Below are 25,054 nucleotides of genomic sequence, written 5' to 3' on the forward strand. Positions count from 1 at the left end.
GGACACAGGGTCTCCTCCCTGATCAGGATGTGCACTACAGCCTGTCTCCATCAGGGTCAGCAGGCATGTGAAGTGGAGCCCACAGGGCCATTGGTGCCCAGGTGAAAATCAGGCGACATCTCCACCTCCATCTCCAGCCAAGGCCACAGTCCTGTATCAAAAGAATCCCAAGGCTGAATGTGACTGTGAAGCCCATTGTTGCCCCTGAAGGTCATGAGGAGACCCATGGCCATTGTCAGGGACTGTAGCAGGGATGCTGCCTCGGGTCCAAATAGTGACAGTTGGCCCTGACACTGGGCACAGGTGGCTCTGACCTACAGGCTACAGGAGAGTTCCTGTTCACCTTGGGTCCCCAGGGTGCCTGACACCCAGTGCAGGGTGAGTCTAGGGAGAGGACGGGGTTGTCCTGAGGACTCCTGCTCAGAGTTGGGAGAACTTTGCAAACAAGGATGGGCAGCCTCAGGAGGAGCCAACTGTCCTAAGGTTTCAAAAGAAGGACATGGAGGTGTCTCTTGAAGAAGATCACAACCAGGATGGTGCACTGTTAGGAACCCATGGGACGCTCTTGGCTTCTGACTTTTGGTTGGAGTTGTTCTCTGTTTATTTTCCCTGAGAGTCGAAGGCATGTGGGAGGCTTTTCCTGTCTGTCTGGTCCCATACATATCCAACCTGAGCAGAGGTGACTCCTACAGACCCCGTGATGAGCACCCAAGGCTGGCAGTGCGCAGGGAGGGGTCTAGGAGGTCTGTCCCCTCTCTGTGCAGGTCAGGGAGGTGGAGGGGAGCAGGAGGCTGAGGAGTGTGGCTGAGGCAGGGCACAGGCAGATTTGGGTTCCCTGGGGGGTTGGAGGGGACCCCAGCCACCATGCAAAAGCAGCACCTGCTGTCACAGGGAGAGAGCAGCAAGTAGATTGCTATTCTGGCTGCAGCTGGCCTGGGAATGACCTCTGGGACATATGGTGAGGCCAGCTGTATTGTATGTGTCTGTTCCTTTGAAAGGTATGAGGAGGGATGGGACCAAGTGTTTCCTTGACAGTCAAATTTCCTAGTGGCTGCTACTGCCCCACCGCCTCTCCCTGTAGAGGGTCAGGAGGGACCTGAAGCTGTGTTTTGGACCCAGGGCTGGTTTCACAGACACCCTGTGGGGTCTGCTGCCCTTAGGGAGGGAGGAGAGGGACTAGGGTGCTCCTGCATGCTGAAGCCTCAGGTGTCCCACCTGGTGAGTCTGCTCAGACACCTGCCTTGGGGGCAAATGTCAGAGCTGGTGGTTGTCACTGACCTGAAGCTGGCATGATGTGGGGGCAGGTGTTCAGGAGACCAGAGCACATGGCTCCTGTAGAGGGGAGGGTCTCAGGGGCTGAGCAGGTTGACCTGGGGAAAATGGGAAGGACTGCTGGAGAGTCAGCCCCTCATCTGCCCCTGTCAGGGTCTGAGGCTGTGTCCAGGGAGAAACACTGGGCACAGGGACAGGGTACAGAGGACCCTGGGGACGCTCAGATGCAGAAGGTGAAGAGGAATCCACCCCATCCACGTCAGGGAGACTCCCCTGAGTGCACAGTTGACTCTTCCACTGGGCAAACTGGGGGGGGGGGGTGAGTGGGACCTGACATGACACTGCCTCAGCATGACACTTCCTGTAGGGCTTGGCTTGACACAGTTTCCCAGGGGCTTGTGTGTGGCTCAGGGAGCAGGATGCGGTGCTCAGGGGGAGCTCCAGCTGGTGTGGTTCCCAGGACAGGACCTGGGGGAAAAGATTCCATGAGCTTTTAAGATGCTTTTAAGATTTTCAGGGGACTTGTGTTCCTGCGCACACCCAGAAGAGCCTCCAGAAGAATGCAGCTCAGGACACCTTGACTCTGCTGTTTCCTGCCACTGTGTGGGAGCCAGTCTGTGGCAGCTGCACCACGAAACCAAGAAAAGAGAAGTCATCGTGTGTGTCCTGATGCTATGTTCATGCAGGACGAGCCTCACTAGAGCTGAGTCACAGTGGAATCTCTGAGGATGACTTCCTACTTGTCATGTCAGGACAGACAACTCTCAGGCATCAGCAGAGTGTCCCCTAATCTTTACTAAATTTACCTCTAATTTCCAGGAATATAGTGGCCTGATCTACATCGTGAACCTACATGAGAATGTCCCCTGCCCAGCCTTCAGGGAAGGAGTCAGAGCAGTGGCCAGGTGTATTGAGGAGGCTGTAGAGCACATCCTGGTCAGGGAGGAGACCCTCTGTCCCATCACCATGGAGCCTAGAGAGCCCCATGTGGGGAGCCCTGAGCCTCTGCCCTGGGTGCTGGAGTGTGCAGAGGAGGCTGGTCCCAGGGAGACCAGGCAGGGCAGAGTGGAAGGTGATGGGAGGGCAGGGCTGGAGCCTCGGGCAGGGCCTGAGGCCCTTGTTCAGGGCATGATTATGGATCTCGCCCTGTCCCCTCATTACTCTGAGAGTCTCTGTCCCTGTCCCAGCAGAGGTGAAGATGTCCTGAGTACTGGCCTTTGGGTGGAGAAGAAATCTTGGCCAGAGATAGCCACCCTGGGTCCCTGGAGCGTGAGGGCCACTGAGTGCTCTGCTGGCTGCAGGGCCTTGGGACCCTCACCCTTCCCTATGGACAGACCGACCTTTGCCCTGGCTCCCACCTCCCAGCTCCTGTCTCCCAGGAAGAGAAACCCTGTGGGAGCAACTTAGAGACCACGATTCCCCTGCGTGACACAGGAGAGAGCTGACGGGGAACTTGAGGGGAGTGTCTGCCAAGAGACGTTCCCACAAGAACCAAAAGAGCAAAGGAGGGAAGGGGGTCTTTATTCAGCGCCTTTCCAGGTGACCAGTACTGGCCCTTCCCTCTCCCTGGAATGCCATGTTCCTGGGCACAGGCAGCCTAGTGCTGGCCGTTCAGAGCCCAGGGCAGCCTGTGTCCCTAGAATCCCCAGGGACCCCTCCCCCTCTAGGTTCCAGAGTCCTATAGGGTCAGGCTCCACCTCTGTCCCATTACCCAGCATCTGGGGTCTAGCAGGACCCTCCCTCAGCCCACATGGAGCATCGTGTGGTGGAAACTAAGAATCCACATCAGCCTTGTGGTCGACCCGGCAGTAGATGTCCAGGTCAGGGTTTAGCAATTCCTGAAAAAGAACAAAGAGGCCTCTGACCCTTCTGAACAAGGGGACCATGAACTCCTAGTCCCTGGCCCACCTGGGATTGCTCTGTCCCTGTGTCTGTCTGGGCTCAGAGGCTCCTGTTCCCAGGCCCCCCCGCCACCCCCCGCTCACCATCCCCTGATTCCATTTTGGCTGCTGTTTCCTGGCAAGATCAGGAAGGTGTGGGGAGGGGCATCTCTTGGGTAGGCCCTGGACTGTGGGCAAGGGTCACCACCCACACTCACCTGGTAGATGGGAACAGCAGATCTGTGGCCAGGGGGTGGGGCCTGGCAGGGAGGGAGATTGGAAATCAGGGTCAGCAAAGGGAGGATCCTGAAGGCTGAGACTCCAGTGAGCAGGTGCTGGGTGGTGCCTGGAAGGTTCTGGTCTCTGACAGGCCAGAGCTTACTCCCTGTGTCTGTTTAGCCCTTTCTGCTCAGGAGGTACCAGCTCTGGGTCCTGAGCACCAGCCTCCACTTCAGGACAGACACCCCAGTTTCTGTCCAGACTATGGTCCCCATCATTAACCTAGGATCACTGATAGAAGCTCCCAGCTCCCACTCTGCACCAGGACTCCCCTGAGATGGCAGGAAGTAGGGTGGGCTGAAGACAGAGTGATGGTGGTCCTGTCCCTGAGAGTGGCCAAGTCTCTGGCCAGGGCCAGGCTAACCCTGTCCTGGTCCATCATGAGTGGGGGTGTCTGTGCTGTGTGGGGGTTGACAGTGCCCCTGCCCTGAGACTGCAGAGCTAGTCCCCTGTGTAGAGATAGCTGGGGGGACTTACCAGGGAGGTGGAAGTGTCAGAGGGACCTTGGCCTGGGGACAGAGACAAGAGTCAGCAGTAGTGTGAAGAGGGCTGGGCCCCTTCTGCAGGTAGGGCTGGGGGACTTCAACTATCAGAGTGTCAGGGAGACAGCATGTCCTGGGAGAGACCCTTTTGCCCTTGTAGTGGTCCAAAGAACCAAGGAACATGAGGAGGAGACCAGATGCCACAAGTCTGGGCTGGCTTGGCCAGGTGGGTCCCCTGTTGTGTTTGATGACAGGGGTCCTTGAATCCCCAGTGTAAACTTTCAACCCTGGACGTGTGGTTGTGGGCAAGAGTGGACACTATGGGGCAGGCCTAGGGGCTCCCAGTCACCCTCAGGCTGAGGGGACACTTACCGGGTCTTGATGCTGGGGTGCAGTGGTCTCTGAGGCCAAGCTGGACACTGGCCCTAGGAAAGGTCAGGCTTATTCATGAGGGTCATGGACTGGGGCAAGATAGGGGATGAGGAGGGTACCCCATTTCCAAGGAGGGTGTGAAAGCTTCCTCTCCCCATCAGGTCTGGGTACCAGGGGGCCCAGGAGAGGGGAGGGGAGGAAAGGCCTTAAGAAGACACTGCTGCCCTGGGCCAAGGTGAAAGACCCTCCCAGGTGCAGACCCAGGAGAATGTTGGCTGAAGGACCCAGAAAAGGGACTGAAATTGAGGAAGAATTAAAGCAGGAGACTTTGACTGAGTGGAGGATGCATGCCATGGGGGTGGGGACAGGGAAGCAGGGTCACCACGTAGGCAAGACGTTTGGGAACCACGTGCATCTTGAAAATCCCTGACCCCATTGGTGATCCTGCTGTGGAGGACCCTCTGCTCAGGCCAGGAGATGAGGTGATGTGACAGTGGCCTTTTGTGCTCTCCACCCACCTGACCAGGAGACAGAGAACTTTCCAGGACACACGACTGGCTGGGCCCTGGGATCCCACCTCACACATCAGGGGCCTTGGGTCACACAGGAGGTGTGGAGAGTGGACCCACCTTCCTCTCCAGGCCCCAGCCCTTGCCCTGAGTGACCTGGGACAGGACCCCTCATACACATAGCTCAGCCCTCTCTTGGTGTGGGGGCAAATACTGCAGGAGGTGCCGTTTTTGAACCCTAGTCTAGGGAGGGACACCAGTGCTATGGGGACAGTTCCTGGTGACCAATGTGCAGAGGAGGCAGCTCTTGAGCAATCAGCCCAGAGCCAGCAGCTGGTGAGGGACGGGGGGCGGCTGGGGTGAGAGGGGAGGGTCCTCGGGAAGTGGGGAGGTCAGAGTCAGGCCAGAGTCTGAGGATGGGTCTCCTTCCCTCAGGCCTGGGGTCACCTGGGGTGGGATCAGGTAGGGGAAGCCTGGGTACCTTCCAGTTCTTGTGTGGAGCAGGAAACACCCCAGAGCAGCCACCAGAGCCACCCCGACCAGGACCCCAGTCACGATGCCAGCGACGGCCCCCACAGGGAGGCCTGGGGTCCTCTCTTCTGCTGAAAGAGAAGAGAAAGGGGCTGAAGGGCAGGTCTTCAGGGGAACCAGCTGGGCCCTGCAGGGGCCCACAGAGGGTGGAAGGAAATGGCACCAAGGTCCCAGTGCAGTTTGTCATGTCGTCACCATGTCCTCCTGACTCTGCTTCTGGCGATTTCTTCACGTTTGGTTTTGAAACCTGCATGTGCTCTAGCCTGACCCTCTCCACATGCAGCTGGGCCACATCCTGCTCATGCTCCTGTTAAGGTCTCTTCCTCTTCTCTTTTATTTTATTATATTTTTTAGATGTTGAAGAACCTTTATTTAATTCATTTGTGTGTTTGATGCTGAGAATTGAACCCAGGTTCTCACACAGGCCAGGCAAGTGCTCTACCACTGAGCCCCACCCCACCCCCCTCTTCCTCTTTTCTTCCTTCCATCACAGGACAGTGTCAGTGGGCAGCCCTCACAGACTGTCTAGCCCAGGCCCAGCCTCGGGTACAGATCAGAATCAAGGTGACATCAAGGCACCTAATTTCTGCGTAGTCAACCACATTCTCTCCAAGCTCTGGCCTCTACCCCATGCTCATGGCTGGTGCCATATTGTGGCCCTTGACAGTGAAATATATGACAGAAGCACTGGTGACATGGGGGCCACTCACAGATCACAGCCAGTCTGTAGCGCTCACTGCTGGTGGAACTGGTGGGGTTGGAGGCCTCACACTGATACTCCCCGGCATCCTACTGTCTGACAGGGTCTATGCTGAGGGTCCTGTGGTCCGGGGAGAGCTGCATCCTGTCTGTGAGCTGCAGAGTCTGGCTATTGAAGACCCACGTGATGGAGATTCCAGGGTCATCTGAGAAGCAGGTCATGGCCACAGAGTGTGGTTCTGTGTTGGTGGCTCTGAGGGAGGGCTGGGCCACAAGCCCTGTGGAAAAACAGCAAGGGGCTGACTGAGAGTGGGCCTCAGGCTAGGAAGTAACTTCTTCCATGTTGTTTCCAGAAAAATCAAGACTCCACCCAGTACTCAATACTGTGCTCCAGGGTCCACTTACCAGAGACAGCAATATTCTTGGTTGTGGTCCTATTGAGGTTAGTGACAGAGTTATGGGCGACAGACACATAGGATCCAGTATTATTTGTAGAGAGGTTGGGGACTGAGAGCTCTTGTGTGGATTCCAGGGGCCTCCCATTGAAAGACCAAGAGTACTGAGCAGGTGGGTTATTGTCTGCGTGGCAGGAGAGGTTGAGATTTGTCCCTGAATGGAAATGTGAGTCTGGGGGGTTTATGATGGGGGCATCAGGGCCATCTGGAGCAAACAGAATAAAGCCACATATAATGACATCAGAGGGAAAGGGAAGTTCCTAGACTGTAGAAGACCACAATATAACTACTGATCTATGTCACAACCTTGTTTCTTTTTTTTTTTTAAGTCACAACTAGGCTGGGGAGTACAGTGGTACAGCACCTGCCCAGCATGCAAGAGGCCCTGGGTTCAAATCCCAGCACCATACACACTCACAGAAAGTCTGAACCAAACCCCTTTGTTCACTGAAATTAGTGTGTGACATTCCCCTGCTTCTCAGTTCCAGGTGGCTGACCCCAGGAATCCCCAGGGAACCACAAGCCCTCCCCTCCTATTCATGGCCCAAGGCTGGGCCTGCCTGGATATGCCTGGGGCAAATGGCACAGCCCATCCAGGTGCCCAGGAGAGACGGTCTGTGTACTTGGACCCAAGAAGGACTAAGGGGCCCAGCCTCTGGCCCTGTGTATTTGAGTTCACAGCCAGGGTAATGGAGGAATAGAAGTTACTCACAGGAAATATTCAGAGTGAGTGGGTCACTGTGGTTGGCACTCACTGGGTTCTGGGTTTCACACTCATAGGGTCCTGTGTCATTCCTTGTGACATTGAATAAAGTGAGAGTCCTGTTGTTGTTGGACAGCTTCAGCCTGTCACCATCTAGGATTGTCTGATTGTTTATCTTCCACAGGTAGGTTGCATAATTAATCTCAGGCTCACACGTTAATGCTAGAGAGTCCTCACCCTCCATGGGTTGGGAGTTGTTGATTGTGATGTTGGGTTTGGGTAATTTCTCTGTGCAGACAACAAACAGAGGATTGCCCTGTGGTCTGCACAAAGTTGTCTTTCCACCTGAGCTGGCCTCTCACCTCCCACCAACCTGAGTCCTGAAGAACCAGGCAGGAGTGGGTATCCTGGGCAGATGTAGGACGATCTGAGGGATCAGAAGACGTGGGGCCCCCTGGGCTGTGTCTGGGAGAAGCACAGAGTTTCTCACAGGTGCACTTAATTGCAGAGTTTGGTCCTGGACAGACCCAGGACTGGGAGTTAGCAACCCTGTGTCTCTCCTGGTCCTCGCTGGCCCTGGCTGGCCTTGAGACGCAGAGTCCCTCCATCTGCACAGACTCCAGGGCTCAGCCCATGTGTGTGTCCTCTGAGCCTTTGGTTTTCAAGGCCATCCTAGAGGTGGGTCATGATGGGACACCCCACTGTGCCTAAACCCCAGGAAGACCCCACAGCCTGATGTGAGAATGGGGTGTGTGAACAGAAATCCCACACTAGGAGACCGGGGGCATTCAGTTTGGTGGTCAGGCTGGGGCCACAAGGGGGCATTTCTGCTCAGGTGTTTCCTGGTGACTGACAGGAGCCAGTGACACCTGAATGGCAAAGCATGAGTCCAAAGAATGCTCTAGGGTGAGGGGGACAGACAAGGTTTAGAGCAGAATCATGTTCCTGTCCTTGGTCTTTACATCCTTCTCCCCCTGCAGAGAGCAGGTGAGGCATGTGGAATGGTCCTGAGAGACCAGTGGATGGTTCCAAACACATTAGCACTAGGAGGTGGAAGAGGGGACCAGGACCTTGCTGAAAATACGGCCTTGTGGGCTTGTGTGTGGCAGACCTGGGGTAGAAATGGGGGATGGTAAAGTTTTCCCATATGGGAAAATAGTTTTTAATACCCAGGATCTAAGACTCCTTTCTGAAAGAAATATTTCTCTAAGGAGCACAGTGTCTTAGACTGAGCTCTGAAGTCCTGAGGGGTCACATTATGACCCAAGGCAGATGGTAAAGTCAGTTTGAAACCAGCAGCCTCCTGAGTAAGGAGAGACCTGTGGGTCCTGGTGGAGGACTGAACTGGTCCGAGGGGACATCTGAGGGTCTCTGTTATGTAAAATGAGGCACAACACCAAACTCAGAGAAGTATTATTGATCATGTTAATCAATCTAGAAGTCTATGTTCCCAATTGCTATGGAGACTCAGACAAAGTGGGGAAGAACCTGACACAGGCCTGTGGAATGCCTTCTTCCTTTTCTTTTCACCCCAGGAAGTGCAATGAGATCATCAATTGTTCCATATCAGTGCCTAGAGCCTAATGTAAATGACCGTGGCTGGAGCATCACACCATGTGGGGACAGACCTCCCTTGTGGTGATGGTGTCCTCCTGAGGACACAGGCACATATGGAATAGACAGTTAGCCCCTGAGACAGCACTGTTCAGTCCAGCTCCCCCTTGGGGAAGGTCCTGGGAGTCACTGGAGGAACATGAGCCCCACTTAGGGACCAGGATGGAGCCACCAGTCATCTGGGTGTAAGGAGCCTGGGACCTAGGGGCTTGCCGCCCTTTCTGCTGTGTCCCCCTCGCTGAGTCAGTGCAGAGAGTAGATGGAGGAGATGCTCAGGCCTGTGTCCTGGCCTATTTCACATGTCATTGTCATGGAAGGAAAGAGCCCTGGAAGGGACACAGTGGAGACTCCTTCATAGTCGGGGATATTGCCCCTAATGCAGCCTGACAGGGGCACCTGCCTCGACTGTTTCTGTGCCCTTTACTATGGCCTGGAGGGGGTCTGGCCCCAGGTGTTAGCAGGAAGTGGACAGAACAGATGGCCATTAGTGTAGGAGGGAAGGGCATGGCTCATTGTGCAGGGCAGGGCCAGTCCTGCCTGAATGAGAAGGAGGGAGAGGACGGACAGGCAGGAGCAAGACAGCCAGAATCGCCATGGCAGAGAGCAGTGGGGGTACAGTGACTTAAAGCCCCAGGTCCAAGAGCCTCATGGCCACCTCAGAAGTGACCCAGGGCCACCCTGAAGACCCTCCACAACCCAGCCACCCCAAGGGCATCCTGTGATGTGGCTCCTGGGTGGCCTCAGGAGAGGTGGTTGATGGTATGGAGCAAGAGCCTCAGCCTCCAGGAGGGACAGGGAGCAGGTGGCAGAACCCCCTGGGATTGCACATGCAGGTTCCAGGCTCTGAAGGGGTTCAGGGTCATTCATTCATGATCCCTCCCCCCCTTATCACAAAACCATTGAGAGTTGGCTGCACCTTGGGCCCTGTCCTGGCTGCAGGGTCCAGTGGGGAGAGAGAAAGGAAAGTCCTGTCCTTTATGCTTCAGACGGAGTGACACCCAATACACCAGGAAACAGGAGACTTCAAGTTCAGTGAGGGAAGGCGTGGACCAGCTGTGGGAGGGGAGGCCTGGACATTCTGTTGAGGCAGGTAATTTGGTTTCAGGGTAAAAATTGATTATCCTCCATTTGCTCTCACCCCCAGACGATACTGTCCCCTCCAGCTGCCAGTGCCCTGAACCAATGACTGGTCTCTGGTCCACAGATGCCTAATAGGCCCTCAGCAGGCAGAGCACGGGGCTCTGGCTACACAGTGACATGCACCACTGACCTCCCACCCATGGTCTGTGTGACCTGATTCAGCAGCTGTGTTCCCCGTGCCTCAGTTTCCCTTTATTGGGTACATGGGAAATGGTGTCTGGTTCACCATGTTGTCTCTAAGTTAACCTTGAAATCCTCACAGTAACCTGACCTTGGTTTAGAGGAGCTTCCCCCAAAGAAAAAGCCCCTACTCTGATCTGCCTCCCAGTGAGAGCGCCCTGGGCTGGTCCCGGGAGGACCAGGAGCTCCAGGGGCATCTCTTTCCTCTGTTCCTCCCCTTGGAGACATGGACCTTCCTGTGGAGCCTCATAGAGGTCCATCAGGGCACCTGATTGGCCTCAGGCACCTGTCCCTCTGTGCTCACCACACCTAGTCCCAGGAGAAGGAGATGCCCAGGTGCCCTTGCCCAGATGTGGCTCCTGGGACTGTGCCCTGGCTGGTGACCACCTCCAGGAGCTACCAGATCAGGTAGCCAGTAAATCATTGCTCCCCAGCGGCCCTCAGCAGGAAGCCAAACTCCAACCCTGGCCACATGTCCTCAGAGTCACCTGGAGCCAGGAGCCTGGGACAGAGGTCTGGAGCAGGTACACCCTAGGACTAACCTTCTCTGTGATGACTCCAGGGCCCTCAGGCCAGGCCTGACTTAGTCCTGCAGGGTCTTTCTCAGGGCCATGCTCCTGGGAAGGACACAGGGGCTGGGCTGAGACTGCTCTGCTTGGGCCGAGTCTCCCACCAGACCACCCTGCTCTCTGCCAGTGGATTCTGGCAGAGGACTCGACTCTTCTGAATTCTGTCTGCACTGCGTGTGTCCTGCACTAAATGCTCCAACTCCACTGTTGGGACGTAATGCACAGGAGGAGGTAGGCAGACCAGGTCTTGGGGTCCTGTGTGTGCAGTGGAGTTGACCCCTCCACCACCCAGAGGGCTGGGGCATTACTCACTATGTACTCGGAACTCTCCAGTTGCTGCTTCACTATCAAAATCGGCAGTTGTGGCTTGTAGGGTGTAGAATCCTGTGTCCCCCTTTGTCACATTCACAAACAGCAGGGACCCATTTGGGTATATTGTCTCACGACCACTGAATGCAGGGCCTTGGGTAGCTGAGTGTGTGAGATTCGAGTAGGATACAATTAAACGGCTTCGGTCTATTATTTGCCCTCTGTACCACTGGTAGCCTGCAGTGGTCTTCGACACATTGTGGACAAGTAGAAGAACGTCTCTCCCTTCAGCAACATCGAAAGGCACTGGTACAATAGTGAGCGAGGCAGTGGGGTTGGGGTTCCAGAAGGTTAACAATGAGACTAGGAGGGAAGAGAGAGAAATCCATCAATACTGGGACCTTGTACTGGGTGAAAAGTTGGGACCCAGGTCCTCAGCAGGAGCCCTCATTCCTCAACCTTGGGGTGTGTGGTGTGTGCGTGTGTCCCTGGTCAAGGCCAGCAGCATGACCTCCATTCCTTCAGGACCCCTGTACCTGTCATACTCTCTTGGGAACACATTTCCCCAGGTGTCTGCAAGGCTGGCCCCTCAGTGCCCTCAGATCCCTGCTCACACCCAGGGCACCTGGGCACCCGCCTCCCCTGACCACCTCCTTACAGACCCCAGGTCTTCCCTGTGGACATTTCCCTGCTCTCTGCCCTCCTAGATCTACACAGCACCTGGCCTCACCTGCAGATCTCCCTCTGGCCTGGCTTCCTGCCCTCTAGAGAGGAAGCTCCAGGAGGCAGAGACTAGTCTGACCCTTGTGGTAGCCCAGGGCCTGGACCAGGCTCAGCCTCCTGTGGATGAGTGAAGCAGGGTCCCCACCCTGAGGGTCCAGGTGTCTGTGCCAATGTCTGAGGCTGGTGGCTACAGACAGTGTCCACTGCTCAAGTTGCCTTTCTATTTGGAGGGTGGCCCTGACAGAGCTGTTAACAACGATTTTCAAAATATAATGGCCCCTGGTGAGTAACTTGGGAAAGAGCACCCCTGAGCTTTCTGACCCGCTTCAACTGTTCCTGTTGGTGAGCTTCTGTCTTCTGTGTTCTGTTCCCAATAGGTTCCCAATGTGACATAGTGAAGCCCTGTGTCCCCTGTGAGGGTCGTGTCCTCCCAGGGGCAGCACCAAGACTGTGCTCCCAGCTCCCACCCTCCTCAGGGAACTGTCCCCTCTTACCTGCCAGCAGGACCCCCTGCCAGGGGATGCCCCCTCTGCAGGGACAGGCTGAGGGGGGATGCATGGTCCCTCTGCTCTGTCCCCTCTGTGGAAGGAGCTTCACTGAGACCCGCTGGGAAGCCCAGGTCCAGGCCACTCAGCCCTGCTGCCCTGCTCCTCTCTGAGCTCAGCCTCCTCCCAGGGCAGGAGCACTTTCCTGGGTCACAGGGCTGGGGGCGGGGTCTCTGTGGAGGAACCTCTGTCCCCTCCCTCTCAGTCCTGCCTCCTGTCCCTTCTGCTTTCCCTGTTGGGTTTCACTGCTGCATGCCACACCCTGAGGAGCAAGGCAGGTGGGGACGCTGTCCCCTGAGAGAAGTGGCTCACCCAGCACTGGCCTCAGCTGTGTCCTGGCCTCAGGGCTCTCAGCACCACACAGGGAACCCCTGGGGTCCCCTCACCCCTGGGCATATTTCCTTTATGACAGAGAATCCCAGTTTAGCCCTGTGTCTTCCCCATGTTCTCAAATGCTCTAGGAAGGTGGATTTCCCCCCAGCAGGAAGGGGACAGAGAGAGAGATCTGGGATCTAGAAAGGGGCCCTCTGAGTGATGGCTGGTGAGGGGACCTGCTCTCTGTCCTGGTGTCTCCAGCTTGGCCTCTGAGTGGCTATCTCAGGACTTCACACACTTTGTGTCCTGAGTGGGAAGGGCCATGGTAGTGGAGGTAGGTGACCATGGGTTCCCTGGTCCTCAGGGAGAGATTTTTAGGGAGACCCTCCCTCTCCAGTTATTGATGGAGCTGTGTCTCAGGACTGCCCATGCCTTCCTTGGGTGGCCTGTGTCCTCTACCTAGTGATTCCTCTGTGGTCCCCCTGACTTTTTCCATGGGTGATACTAGAGGCAAAGGCCTGCTTAGAGACCACTGGCAGTGCAAGGTCCTCACAGGCCCAGGAAGGAGTGGGGGTGGGAGCCGAGCAGGTTTGTGGAAGGCACCCTGGTCTATTGGGGATGGAAATCAGGCCACATTTCCACCTCCTGAGTTTGCCTGGTCCAAGTTTCAGAATCAATCAGCCAAGTGTTGACTGTGAGTCTCATGTCGCCCCCTGGTGGTCATAAGGAGAACTGTGGCCAGTGTCAGGGACTGTAGCAGGGATGCGGCCCAGGGGCCAAATATTGAGAGCTGATCCTGTCCCTGGGCACAGGTGGCCCTGACCTACTGGCTGCAGAGTGGGTCCAATTTACTGAGTGTCCCCAGGATACCTGACTCTGTCTAGGGCAGGGTGAGTCTAGGGAGAGGACGGGAGCTGTCCTGGGGACTCCTGCTCCAGAGTAGGGAGGACTGGGCAGCCTCAGGAGGGGCCATCTGTGCCTGAGGGTTCAAAGGAAGGACATGGGGAGGTGTCTCCTGAGGCTTTAGAGGGCAAGCACTGGATTTATGAGGTATGTCTGCAGTTGGCTGGTGTCGTGTGAGTATTATGGAGATGATCTGGCCAGATACATGACACAGCCTCTCATCCCAGCTGTTCAGGAGGCTGAGGCAGGAGGATTGCTAGTTTGAGGCCAGACCATGCAAATTAGTTTGACTTTGTCTCAAAATAAAAAATGCAATGTAGTTCAGTTTTAGAATGCTCCTGGGGACAATCCCTAATCCCTTTCACCTGTCTGTCTGTCTGTCTGTCTGTCTCTCTCTCTCTCTCTCTCTCTCTCTCTCTGTCTCTGTCTCTCTCACACACACAGACACACACTAAGCAGAGTGGGTGTAGTTCACACATCTTTCCTAAAAACTTTTCATAGTGTAATACTTATTACAAAAATGTGCTCTATTAACCCTTTTAACTGTAGAAATACATGCCATGAGTCCATTCGAATATACAGTGACTACTATTTCCAGAATTTTTTCATTACCTGCACTAAAACTCTGACCATTAAGTTATCACATCTCAGGACTCTCTAACCTTGGGTAACCTTGATTCTATTTCCCGTCTCTATGAATTTGCCTATTCCAGATATTTCATATAAATGAAATTATACAACCACATACTATTTTGCTTCTTGTTTAATCATGTTTTCTGGGTTATTCAGGTTGTAATGTTCACCAGAACTTTATTTTTCATGGCTAATTAATAATCCAACATATTTGTAATCCATGTTTTTTATGTATTCCTCTGTTAAGGCCCATTGTTGCCCCTGAAGGTCATGAGGAGACCCATGGCCATAGTCAGGGACTGTAGCAGGTATTCTGCCTAGGGTCCAAATGGTGACAGTTGGCCCTGACACTGGGCACAGGTGGCTCTGACCTACAGGCAATAGGAGAGGTCCTGTTCACCTTGGGTCCCCAGGGTGCCTGACACCCAGTGTGGGGTGAGTCTAGGGAGATGACAGGGGTTCTCCTGAGGACTCCTGCTCAGAGTCGGGAGAACTTTGCAAACAAGGATGGGCAGCCTCAGGAGAAGCCAACTGTCCTAAGGTTTCAAAAGAAGGACATGGAGGTGTCTCTTGAAGAAGATCACAACCAGGATGGTGCACTGTTAGGAACCCATGGGACATTCTTGGTTTCTGACTTGGTTGAAGTTGTTTTCTGTTTATTTTCCCTGAGAGTCGAAGGCATGTGGGAGGCTTTTCCTGTCTGGCTGGTCCCACAAATGTTCAACCTGAGCACAGGTGACTCCTACAGACCCCGTGATGAGCACCCAAGGCTGGCAGTGCGCAGGGAGGGGTCTAGGAGGGCTGTCCCCTCTCTGTGCAGGTCATGGAAGTGGAGGGGAGCAGGATGCTGAGGAGTGTGGCTGAGGCAGGGCACAGGCAGATTTGGGTTCCCTCGGGGGGTGGAGGGGACCCCAGCCACCATGCAAAAGCAGCACCTGCTGTCACAGGGAGAGAGCAGCAAGTAGATTGCTATTCTGGCTGCAGCTGGCCTGGGAATGACCTCTGGGTCATATGGTGAGGCCAGCTGTATTGTATGTGTCTGTTCCTTTGACAGGTATGAGGAGGGATGGGACCAAGTGTTTCCTTGACAGTCAAATTTCCTAGTGGTTGCTACTGCCCCACCGCCTTTCTCTGTAGAGGATCAGGAGGGACCTGAAGCTGTGTTTTGGACCCAGGGCTGGTTTCACAGACACCCTGTGGGGTCTGCTGCCCTTAGGGAGGGAGGAGAGGGACTAGGGTGCTCCTGCATGCTGAAGCCTCAGGTGTCCCACCTGGTGAGTCTGCTCAGACACCTGCCTTGGGGGCAAATGTCAGAGCTGGTGGTTGTCACTGACCTGAAGCTGGCATGATGTGGGGGCAGGTGTTCAGGAGACCAGAGCACATGGCTCCTGTAGAGGGGAGGGTCTCAGGGGCTGAGCAGGTTGACCTGGGGAAAATGGGAAGGACTGCTGGAGAGTCAGCCCCTCATCTGCCCCTGTCAGGGTCTGAGGCTGTGTCCAGGGAGAAACACTGGGCACAGGGACAGGGTACAGAGGACCCTGGGGACGCTCAGATGCAGAAGGTGAAGAGGAATCCACCCCATCCACGTCAGGGAGACTCCCCTGAGTGCACAGTTGACTCTTCCACTGGGCAAACTGGGGGGGGGGGTGAGTGGGACCTGACATGACACTGCCTCAGCATGACACTTCCTGTAGGGCTTGGCTTGACACAGTTTCCCAGGGGCTTGTGTGTGGCTCAGGGAGCAGGATGCGGTGCTCAGGGGGAGCTCCAGCTGGTGTGGTTCCCAGGACAGGACCTGGGGGAAAAGATTCCATGAGCTTTTAAGATGCTTTTAAGATTTTCAGGGGACTTGTGTTCCTGCGCACACCCAGAAGAGCCTCCAGAAGAATGCAGCTCAGGACACCTTGACTCTGCTGTTTCCTGCCACTGTGTGGGAGCCAGTCTGTGGCAGCTGCACCACGAAACCAAGAAAAGAGAAGTCATCGTGTGTGACCTGATGCTATGTTCATGCAGGACGAGCCTCACTAGAGCTGAGTCACAGTGGAATCTCTGAGGATGACTTCCTACTTGTCATGTCAGGACAGACAACTCTCAGGCATCAGCAGAGTGTCCCCTAATCTTTACTAAATTTACCTCGAATTTCCAGGAATATAGTGGCCTGATCTACATCATGAACTGCCGCAGTCTGGCTGGGCACAATCAGGAGCCACTTGTCAAAAGAAACTAACTTTATTTTTAGAACCACACACGCCAAACAAAACAGCCTCTCAGGAAAAACCCTCAGAGCCTCAACTGCCACCACTGGCTTTCCGCAAGCCTCTCTCTCCCACACAAGCTTCTCTCCACCTCCCACAATCCTCCTGCTCTTGAGGCCGATTGGCTGGGTCACATGGGCGGAGCCAAAAAAGTCCCCCAATGAGCAGCTCCGTGGTCTGAAAGGGCAGGGAAACAGCCCAATGAGCATCACCGCAGAGGAGCCAATCAGCTAGATGTTGCTGGGGCCGAGGAGCCAATCAGCTAGATGTTGCTGGGGCCGCTGTGAGCCAATCATCAGCCAGCAGCTGGAAGTTTGCTGGCAGCTGGAAGTTTGCTGGGGCCCCTTTGGCTGTGGCTCTCAACATCTCCCCCTCTCTGTTTAAACAACAAGCATGTGGCTTAGGGACCGTGCCTGTTAGGCAGTCCAATTCAACATATGGTCCTTACCCGTCATCGGATGAACTGACCTCTAGGCGTCAGCCTCCTGTCTTAGGTTGGTACCACTGCAATTGGATCATACCCGTCACTGACTACCGGTCCAGCATACAGCCATACTTGTGGATAGGCCTTTGCAGCTGTGGGGGGGTGAGGTTCTTTGCCTCACCTCTGTTGGCCCCCAAATTTTAGACCATCACTAGTAGAGGAGGATGCAAAATGCCATGACATTAAGCCAATTGAGGGCTCCTTTGAAAAATTGTACCACCGGTGACATCATCAGCAAAAATACCCCAACACTACCACAAGTCGCTGCACCAACAGATAGTTCACAATGCATACAGGTGAGCTCACAATGTGTCCAGGCAAGTTCTGCAAGCAGTTCAGTGATGGCTATTGTAGAAGCTGTAGATTGGTTTTATCTTTGACTTCACCAGCACTGGGATGAAGATAGGAATTCTGGCAATAATGGCTAAAGAAAAAATTATGTAACACTACAGAAGGCACTAAAAGAAAACAATTTTCTTAACAATTTACATTATCTTTAAGAGAATTATTAAATATAATGAAAAGGAAAGGTAAAAGTAAACAAACAGATCTGTTAACCTTCTTTTTTGTTTACATATTAAAACAATCCTCAACAGTTGTTTACCCAATTTAAATTAAACCATATAAATCACGTGAAAAAAAATATTTGGATCCATTTTATCATGAGCGCTCATCATATATGATATATGGACATACGTACATTCAAACATATAACACAAAACACAAGTGTGCACACATAATATAATACATACAACACATAACATTATAGTAAAGGCCTTATAACTTTTTACAGGTGAAATCTCCATTGCAATGCTTAAAAACTCTATAGTCAAAAAATAGAACTGATCAGCAAAACATTAACCTAGGTCTGTATGAGCTCAAAAAACAAAATAGAACTTCATGATATGGCAAAGGGCAATAATAAAATAGATATTGAAAAAAGCATCCTGGTTCTGTTGCAGATGTAAGAATAGCCAAACTGGAGTTTTGGATATCAGTTGTTATGGATTTGAGCCAAATCATCTTCTTTTTGGTCTGTAGAAATCGCTTTAGTTAATCTTTCTGGAATCCAAATCGGCTGCTGTTCTCCCTGTGGAAACACATAAACAGATCCCCGACTCCAGACAATCACTGGGTCAGGACCTTGGTTAATCTCTCTGGAATCCAAATCGGCTGCTGTTCTCCCTGTGGAAACACACAAACAGACCCCCGACTCCAGATAATTACTGGGTCAGGACCTTTCCATTGTCCTGTTAGAATATCCTTCCAAAGTACCTTGGGCTTATGTACATTTTTTGGACACATATGCCTTTCCGCAGCACTAAGTCCTGATGAATCCAAATTTAAAAAGTTTAGAGTAAAAAGGGTTATTTTAAGTTTATCTTTGGGGAATATATACCCCTTCCCAATTCCTTCTTTTTGCTTTAATAAGTACATTTTAATAGTTTGATGAGCTCTTTCAACTATGCCTTGTCCCTGTGGATTGTATGGGATTCCTGTTATATGAGTAATGCCAAATGTTGAGCAAAATTGTTTAAAAGAGGTAGAAGTATAACCAGGGGCATTATCTGTTTTTAACTGTTTTGGAACACCCACAGTGGCAAAATTTTGTAAGCAATGAGCTATAACATCTTTAGTTTTTTCTCCGGCATGAAGGGAGCCCATCAAAAATCCAGAAGACGTATCAACTGTAACATGCAAATATTTTAATTTTCCAAATTCTGGCAAGTGTGTGACGTCCATCTGCCAAATATGGTTAGGTATCAATCCTCTAGGATTGACTCCAAGATTAACTTGTGGTAAAAAGGTCACACAATTTTGACATTGTTTTATTATTTGTCTAGCTTGTTCCTTAGTTATTTTAAAACGTTTTTGTAAAGTATTAGCATTGACATGGAACTTTTTATGAAAATTTATAGCTTCTTCTAGTGTAGAGAAAATATGTATGTCATGTGTAGTTTTATCTGCTAAATCATTGCCCAAACTAAGGGCTCCAGGCAATCCTGTATGTGCCCTGATATGTCCTATAAAGAATGGATCTTTTCTGTCCCAGATTAGACTTTGTATAGTGGAAAGCAAAGAGAAAACAGTAGAAGAAGGGGAAATCCTACCAGCATCTTCAAGAGATACTATAGCATTAACTACATACTGACTATCAGAAAATAAATTAAATACAGAATCTTTAAACATCACAAAAGCTTGTAAAACTGCATTAAGCTCTACCTTTTGAGCTGATTGTTTGGGTACTAAAAATGTAAAAGTTTGATCAGGGGTAACGACTGCTGCTGTACCATTATTTGACCCATCAGTGAATATATTTGGAGCATTCATGATAGGTGTTTTTCTTGTCATTTTTGGAAAAATTACAGGATGCAATGACCAAAAAGACAATAAAGGATTAGATGGTAAGTGGTTATCAAATGAAACATTAGATTTGCACATGATTATTGCCCAAGTATTTAACTCATTAGCTAACTCATCAATTTGATTCATAGTATATGGAGTAATAATTTTATTGGGAGAAATTCCAAACACTCCCTTTGCTGCTTTTATTCCTTTGAGTATTAATTGTCCTACAGCCTCAGGATACCTAGTAAGAATAGTGTTAGGAGAATAAGATAAATGTATCCATAATAATGGACCTTCTTGCCAAAATACTCCTGTCGGAATATTTTTTGTTGGTAGTACAATAAATAATAAAGGCAAACTTATATCAATTCTATCCAAATGCATATTTTCCATATATGTTTCAATGATTTTTAATGCCTTTCTTGCTTCAGGCGTTAACATTCGGGGTGAATTTGGATCTGATGGACCTTTTAGGATATCAAATAAAGGTCCCAACTCTCCTGTTGGTATACCTAAATAAGGCCTTATCCAATTTATGTCTCCTAATAACTTTTGAAAGTCATTAAGTGATTTGAGTTGATCTACTCCTATTTGAATTTTGGGTGGACGGACCATGGTTGAGGATAATAGAACTCCTAAATAATTAATTGGAAAATTTAATTGTACTTTATCTATTGCTATCTCTAGATTATAATTTTTTAATAAGTTTGTAAGTGTGGCATAACATTCTAGCAATGTGTTTTTATCTTTGTGTGCTAATAATACATCATCCATATAGTGAAATATTTGTAGTTCAGGATTTTGATTTCTAAGTGGCTGGATTACTTTGTTAACATAAATTTGACACATAGTTGGGCTGTTAGCCATCCCTTGAGGGAGTACTTTCCATTCATATCTCTGATCAGGACCTTCATGATTCAGTGCAGGGATAGTAAATGCAAAACGTGGACTATCCTCAGGATGAATTGGAATTGAAAAAAAACAATCTTTAATATCTATAACTAAAACATACCAGGTTTTTGGCAAAGCAGACAACTGAGGAATCCCTGATTGAGCAGGTCCCATAATAACCATCTCATTATTAATGGCTCTTAAATCTTGCAATAATCTCCATTTACCAGATTTCTTTTTGATGACAAAAATGGGAGTATTATGGGGAGATACAGAAGGTTGTATATGTCCTTCTGCTAATTGTTGTTTGACCAGGTCATGGGCTGCTTGTATCTTTTCTTTAGTCAGGGGCCACTGAGGAACCCATACTGGTCTTTCTGATTTCCAAGTAATTTTTATTGTCTCAGTGGCCCTTTCTGAAAATCCAACCCATGTCTGTCTGTTCCTTGATCTATTTGTATTGGTGCTGCTATACCTTGTTCTTGTTTTTCTAATCTTTTTCCTTTCCTAAAACCTTGTCTAGTCATAATAGTGGGTGCATTTTGGTTGATGTTATTTGTTAATGTCAAACCTAATTGATCTAGGACATCTCGTCCCCATAAATTTATAGGAAGATGATCCAATACATATGGCTGTATAGTTCCTTCACATCCTTCAGGATCCTTCCAATCTAATACCATTGCACTTCTATGGGGATTAGTTGCCACTCGTAGGCCTCGAAGCGTTTGAGTGGCTTGTTGTAATGGCCAATGTTTTGGCCATTCTTGACGAGAGATGATGCTAAGGTCTGCACCTGTATCCAGTAGCCCATTAAATTCATGTCCTTGAATATTTAGTTTTAGCATGGGGCGAGAATCTAAATTTAAAGAAAGCATAGCCCAATCTACACCTGTGGAGCCTAATCCCTTGGAACCTCTTTCTACAGTACGACTGGAAAATTTATCATGTAGGCTGGGTATTATTAGTAACTGTGCTATTCTATCTCCTGGTGAAATTACTGATATACCCTTTGGAGAACTGGCTATAATTTTTATTTCACCTTCATAATCGGGATCAATTACTCCAGGACTTATCATAAGTCCTTTTAGAGTAGAAGAGCTGCGTCCCAATAATAAGCCTACTGTTCCTTTGGGAAGAGGTCCTTTCACCCCTGTGGGAATGATTTGAACTCCCATCTCTGGAGTTAGTACTGCTCTGGCGGAGGCGCAGATGTCCAACCCTGCGCTCCCTCTGGTTTGTCTGATGAGGGATCTGATGGACAATGTGTCCTGGGCACTACCCTGATGGGGTTGCTGGGTTCCTCCAGTGCTCCGTATATTTGTGGTTTTGGGCCCCGGAGCATTGGGCCCCCCTGTCCATTTTTTGGCAATGGAGCCCGATGCCTTTCTCCACGATATTGTGGATAAACACCTGGTCCTTGTTCATTTTTTGATAATGGAGTACCCTCTATGGTGGTTTGAGAACGGCATTCATTAGCCCAATGTCTCCCTCTACGGCATCGTGGGCAAATACCTGGTATTCTACTCCTTTGATACCTAGTTTTGTTAAACCCTCCTCCAATGGGGCAATTCCTTTTAAAATGTCCTGTTTGTTCACAATTGTAGCATGTTCTTGGCCTGGCATCTAAAGCCTGTTTTACTGCAGCTGCCACAATTTGCCCTTGTTCAATAATGTCTCTGGCATCTAAAGCCTGTTTGACTGCAGCTGCCACGACTTGCTCTTGTTCATTAATGTCTCTACATAATTTAATATATGTGTTTAAATCTTCATGTTTCCATGGTCTAATGATATCTCTGCACCAACGATTCGCTTGCTCATAAGCCAGGTGTTTTAGTAATGGCATTGCTTGTTCTGTATTCCCAAAAACTCTGGTAGCTGTTTGAATAAGCCTATCTACAAATTCAGCATAAGGTTCATTAGCTCCTTGTATTACCTTAGATAATTGACCTTGTAAACCTCCATGTCCTTGTAAAGTCTTCCATGCCTTAATTGCATCTGCAGCAATTTGTGCATATACACCAGGATCATATGCAATTTGTTGCTGCTGATCCTCATAAGGTCCCTTTCCTAACAACATATCTAGATTTCTCTGAGGATAACCAGCTGCTGCATTTCGCCTAGCCGTCTCCTTGCAAAATTCCTCATTGGCAACCTTCCATAACAGGTATTGTCCTCCATTTAGCACAGCTTTACACATATTAGCCCAATCTGCTGGCGTCATGTTCAAGTTGTTAATGGATTCGACCATGCTTACAGTGAAGGGTGCTTGAGGACCATAGGTTGTTACAGCCTCTTTTAGCTGCTTCACTGTTTTGAAATTTAAAACTTGGTAAAATCGCTGCCCTCCTGCCTCAAATACAGGGCATGTTAATATTTGAGATCTTGTCTCAGGATCCCAACTATCAACTGCGGGGGTTGGGGGCCTCCCAGCATATGGAGGTGGCGCTGTTGGTTGGACACTTACGCCCTCTGGTGATAGAAAGGTGTTAGTAGCAGTCTCCTGTAGAGGTGGTGCTGTTGGTTGGACACTTACACCCTCTGGTGATAGAAAGGTGTTAGTAGCAGTCTCCTGTTGTAACTTTCCCCCTGATGGCTTTTTCTGTTTTACACTTTCTTTCTCTGTCTGACTAGCTTGAGAGGCCTTCTCTTTTACTTGAATCTTTTCCTCTGTCTGACTAACTTGAGAGACCTTCTCTTTTACTTGAATCATTATGTCTTCTCCTTCCTCTACCATTGTCTGAACTGAAGGCTTTGGACTAAGCAAACAAGATATGAATGTCCACAATGGCAATGTGCCATCTGGCAGAGTCCCTGGGCTTTTCTTTTCTACTCTTTTTAAATCTTCACCATGATGGTTCCATTGTGATATATTTAACAACTCCTCCTTAAAAAGCCATGGGCTACATTTTTGTATTGTATCAACGTATGCCCTGACTGCTCTTGATTTTACTGGGATGCCTCCTTCCTCTAACAATTTACTTAACACTCTTTCAGTTTGTTTTTTACTAATTTCTGATCCCATATTTCTACTATAATACAACCCAACAAGATGACACCAAACAAAACCGAGACAGAATGAAATAAAAAGGGAACAACAAAAAGTCATTATAGCCTTTCTATCCTCCTGACATGTGCATCCGTCCTTTCTCCCTATCTGTTCCTCAGACGTAAATAGTTTTTCCTCAGATGTGAGTGGTTTTTCTTCCGTCTCACTCATCTCCAGGGACAGGCAACTTAAAACAAAAGTGAAGCAAAATAAAAGAGGAATCTTAAAATGGCTACCCATCCTCTCGCCCTGCCCTCAGGGGCAAGCAGTTTCACTTACCCTCAGTCGCTCCCCATGCGAGCCACCAAATGCCGCAGTCTGGCTGGGCACAATCAGGAGCCACTTGTCAAAAGAAACTAACTTTATTTTTAGAACCACACACGCCAAACAAAATAGCCTCTCAGGAAAAACCCTCAGAGCCTCAACTGCCACCACCGGCTTTCCACAAGCCTCTCTCTCCCACACAAGCTTCTCTCCACCTCCCACAATCCTCCTGCTCTTGAGGCCGATTGGCTGGGTCACGTGGGCGGAGCCAAAAAAGTCCCCCAATGAGCAGCTCCGTGGTCTGAAAGGGCAGGGAAACAGCCCAATGAGCATCACCGCAGAGGAGCCAATCAGCTAGATGTTGCTGGGGCCGAGGAGCCAATCAGCTAGATGTTGCTGGGGCCGAGGAGCCAATCAGCTAGATGTTGCTGGGGCCGCTGTGAGCCAATCATCAGCCAGCAGCTGGAACTTTGCTGGCAGCTGGAAGTTTGCTGGGGCCCCTTTGGCTGTGGCTCTCAACAATGAACCTACATGAGAATGTCCCCTGCCCAGCCTTCAGGGAAGGAGTCAGAGCAGTGGCCAGGTGTATTGAGGAGGCTGTAGAGCACATCCTGGTCAGGGAGGAGACCCTCTGTCCCATCACCATGGAGCCTAGAGAGCCCCATGTGGGGAGCCCTGAGCCTCTGCCCTGGGTGCTGGAGTGTGCAGAGGAGGCTGGTCCCAGGGAGACCAGGCAGGGCAGAGTGGAAGGTGATGGGAGGGCAGGGCTGGAGCCTCGGGCAGGGCCTGAGGCCCTTGTTCAGGGCATGATTATGGATCTCGCCCTGTCCCCTCATTACTCTGAGAGTCTCTGTCCCTGTCCCAGCAGAGGTGAAGATGTCCTGAGTACTGGCCTTTGGGTGGAGAAGAAATCTTGGCCAGAGATAGCCACCCTGGGTCCCTGGAGCGTGAGGGCCACTGAGTGCTCTGCTGGCTGCAGGGCCTTGGGACCCTCACCCTTCCCTATGGACAGACCGACCTTTGCCCTGGCTCCCACCTCCCAGCTCCTGTCTCCCAGGAAGAGAAACCCTGTGGGAGCAACTTAGAGACCACGATTCCCCTGCGTGACACAGGAGAGAGCTGACGGGGAACTTGAGGGGAGTGTCTGCCAAGAGACGTTCCCACAAGAACCAAAAGAGCAAAGGAGGGAAGGGGGTCTTTATTCAGCGCCTTTCCAGGTGACCAGTACTGGCCCTTCCCTCTCCCTGGAATGCCATGTTCCTGGGCACAGGCAGCCTAGTGCTGGCCGTTCAGAGCCCAGGGCAGCCTGTGTCTCTAGAATCCCCAGGGACCCCTCCCCCTCTAGGTTCCAGAGTCCTATAGGGTCAGGCTCCACCTCTGTCCCATTACCCAGCATCTGGGGTCTAGCAGGAACCTCCCTCAGCCCACATGGAGCATCGTGTGGTGGAAACTAAGAATCCATATCAGCCTTGTGGTCGACCCGGCAGTAGATGTCCAGGTCAGGGTTTAGCAATTCCTGAAAAAGAACAAAGAGGCCTCTGACCCTTCTGAACAAGGGGACCATGAACTCCTAGGCCCTGGCCCACCTGGGATTGCTCTGTCCCTGTGTCTGTCTGGGCTCAGAGGCTCCTGTTCCCAGGCCCCCCCCATCC

General features: G+C 51.0%; 1 protein-coding gene across 1 annotated transcript in view; it reads right to left on the reverse strand.

The window, feature by feature from the left end:
* The window catches only part of LOC124100238 (uncharacterized), a 115,476-nt gene that overhangs the window by 40,534 nt on the left and 49,888 nt on the right, over window positions 1-25,054 (reverse strand). Inside the window, 7 exon segments of the mRNA XM_058583015.1 lie at window positions 5,276-5,396; window positions 6,036-6,073; window positions 6,119-6,302; window positions 7,420-7,470; window positions 7,556-7,609; window positions 10,998-11,357; window positions 12,212-12,346. Coding sequence (XP_058438998.1) covers window positions 5,276-5,396; window positions 6,036-6,073; window positions 6,119-6,302; window positions 7,420-7,470; window positions 7,556-7,609; window positions 10,998-11,357; window positions 12,212-12,346 — 943 coding nt within the window.

Source organism: Marmota monax, unplaced genomic scaffold (genome assembly GCF_021218885.2).
Source record: "Marmota monax isolate L192 unplaced genomic scaffold, Marmota_monax_Labrador192_F-V1.1 WCK01_AAM20220418_F8-fsc00149, whole genome shotgun sequence".
Lineage (NCBI taxonomy): Eukaryota > Metazoa > Chordata > Mammalia > Rodentia > Sciuridae > Marmota > Marmota monax.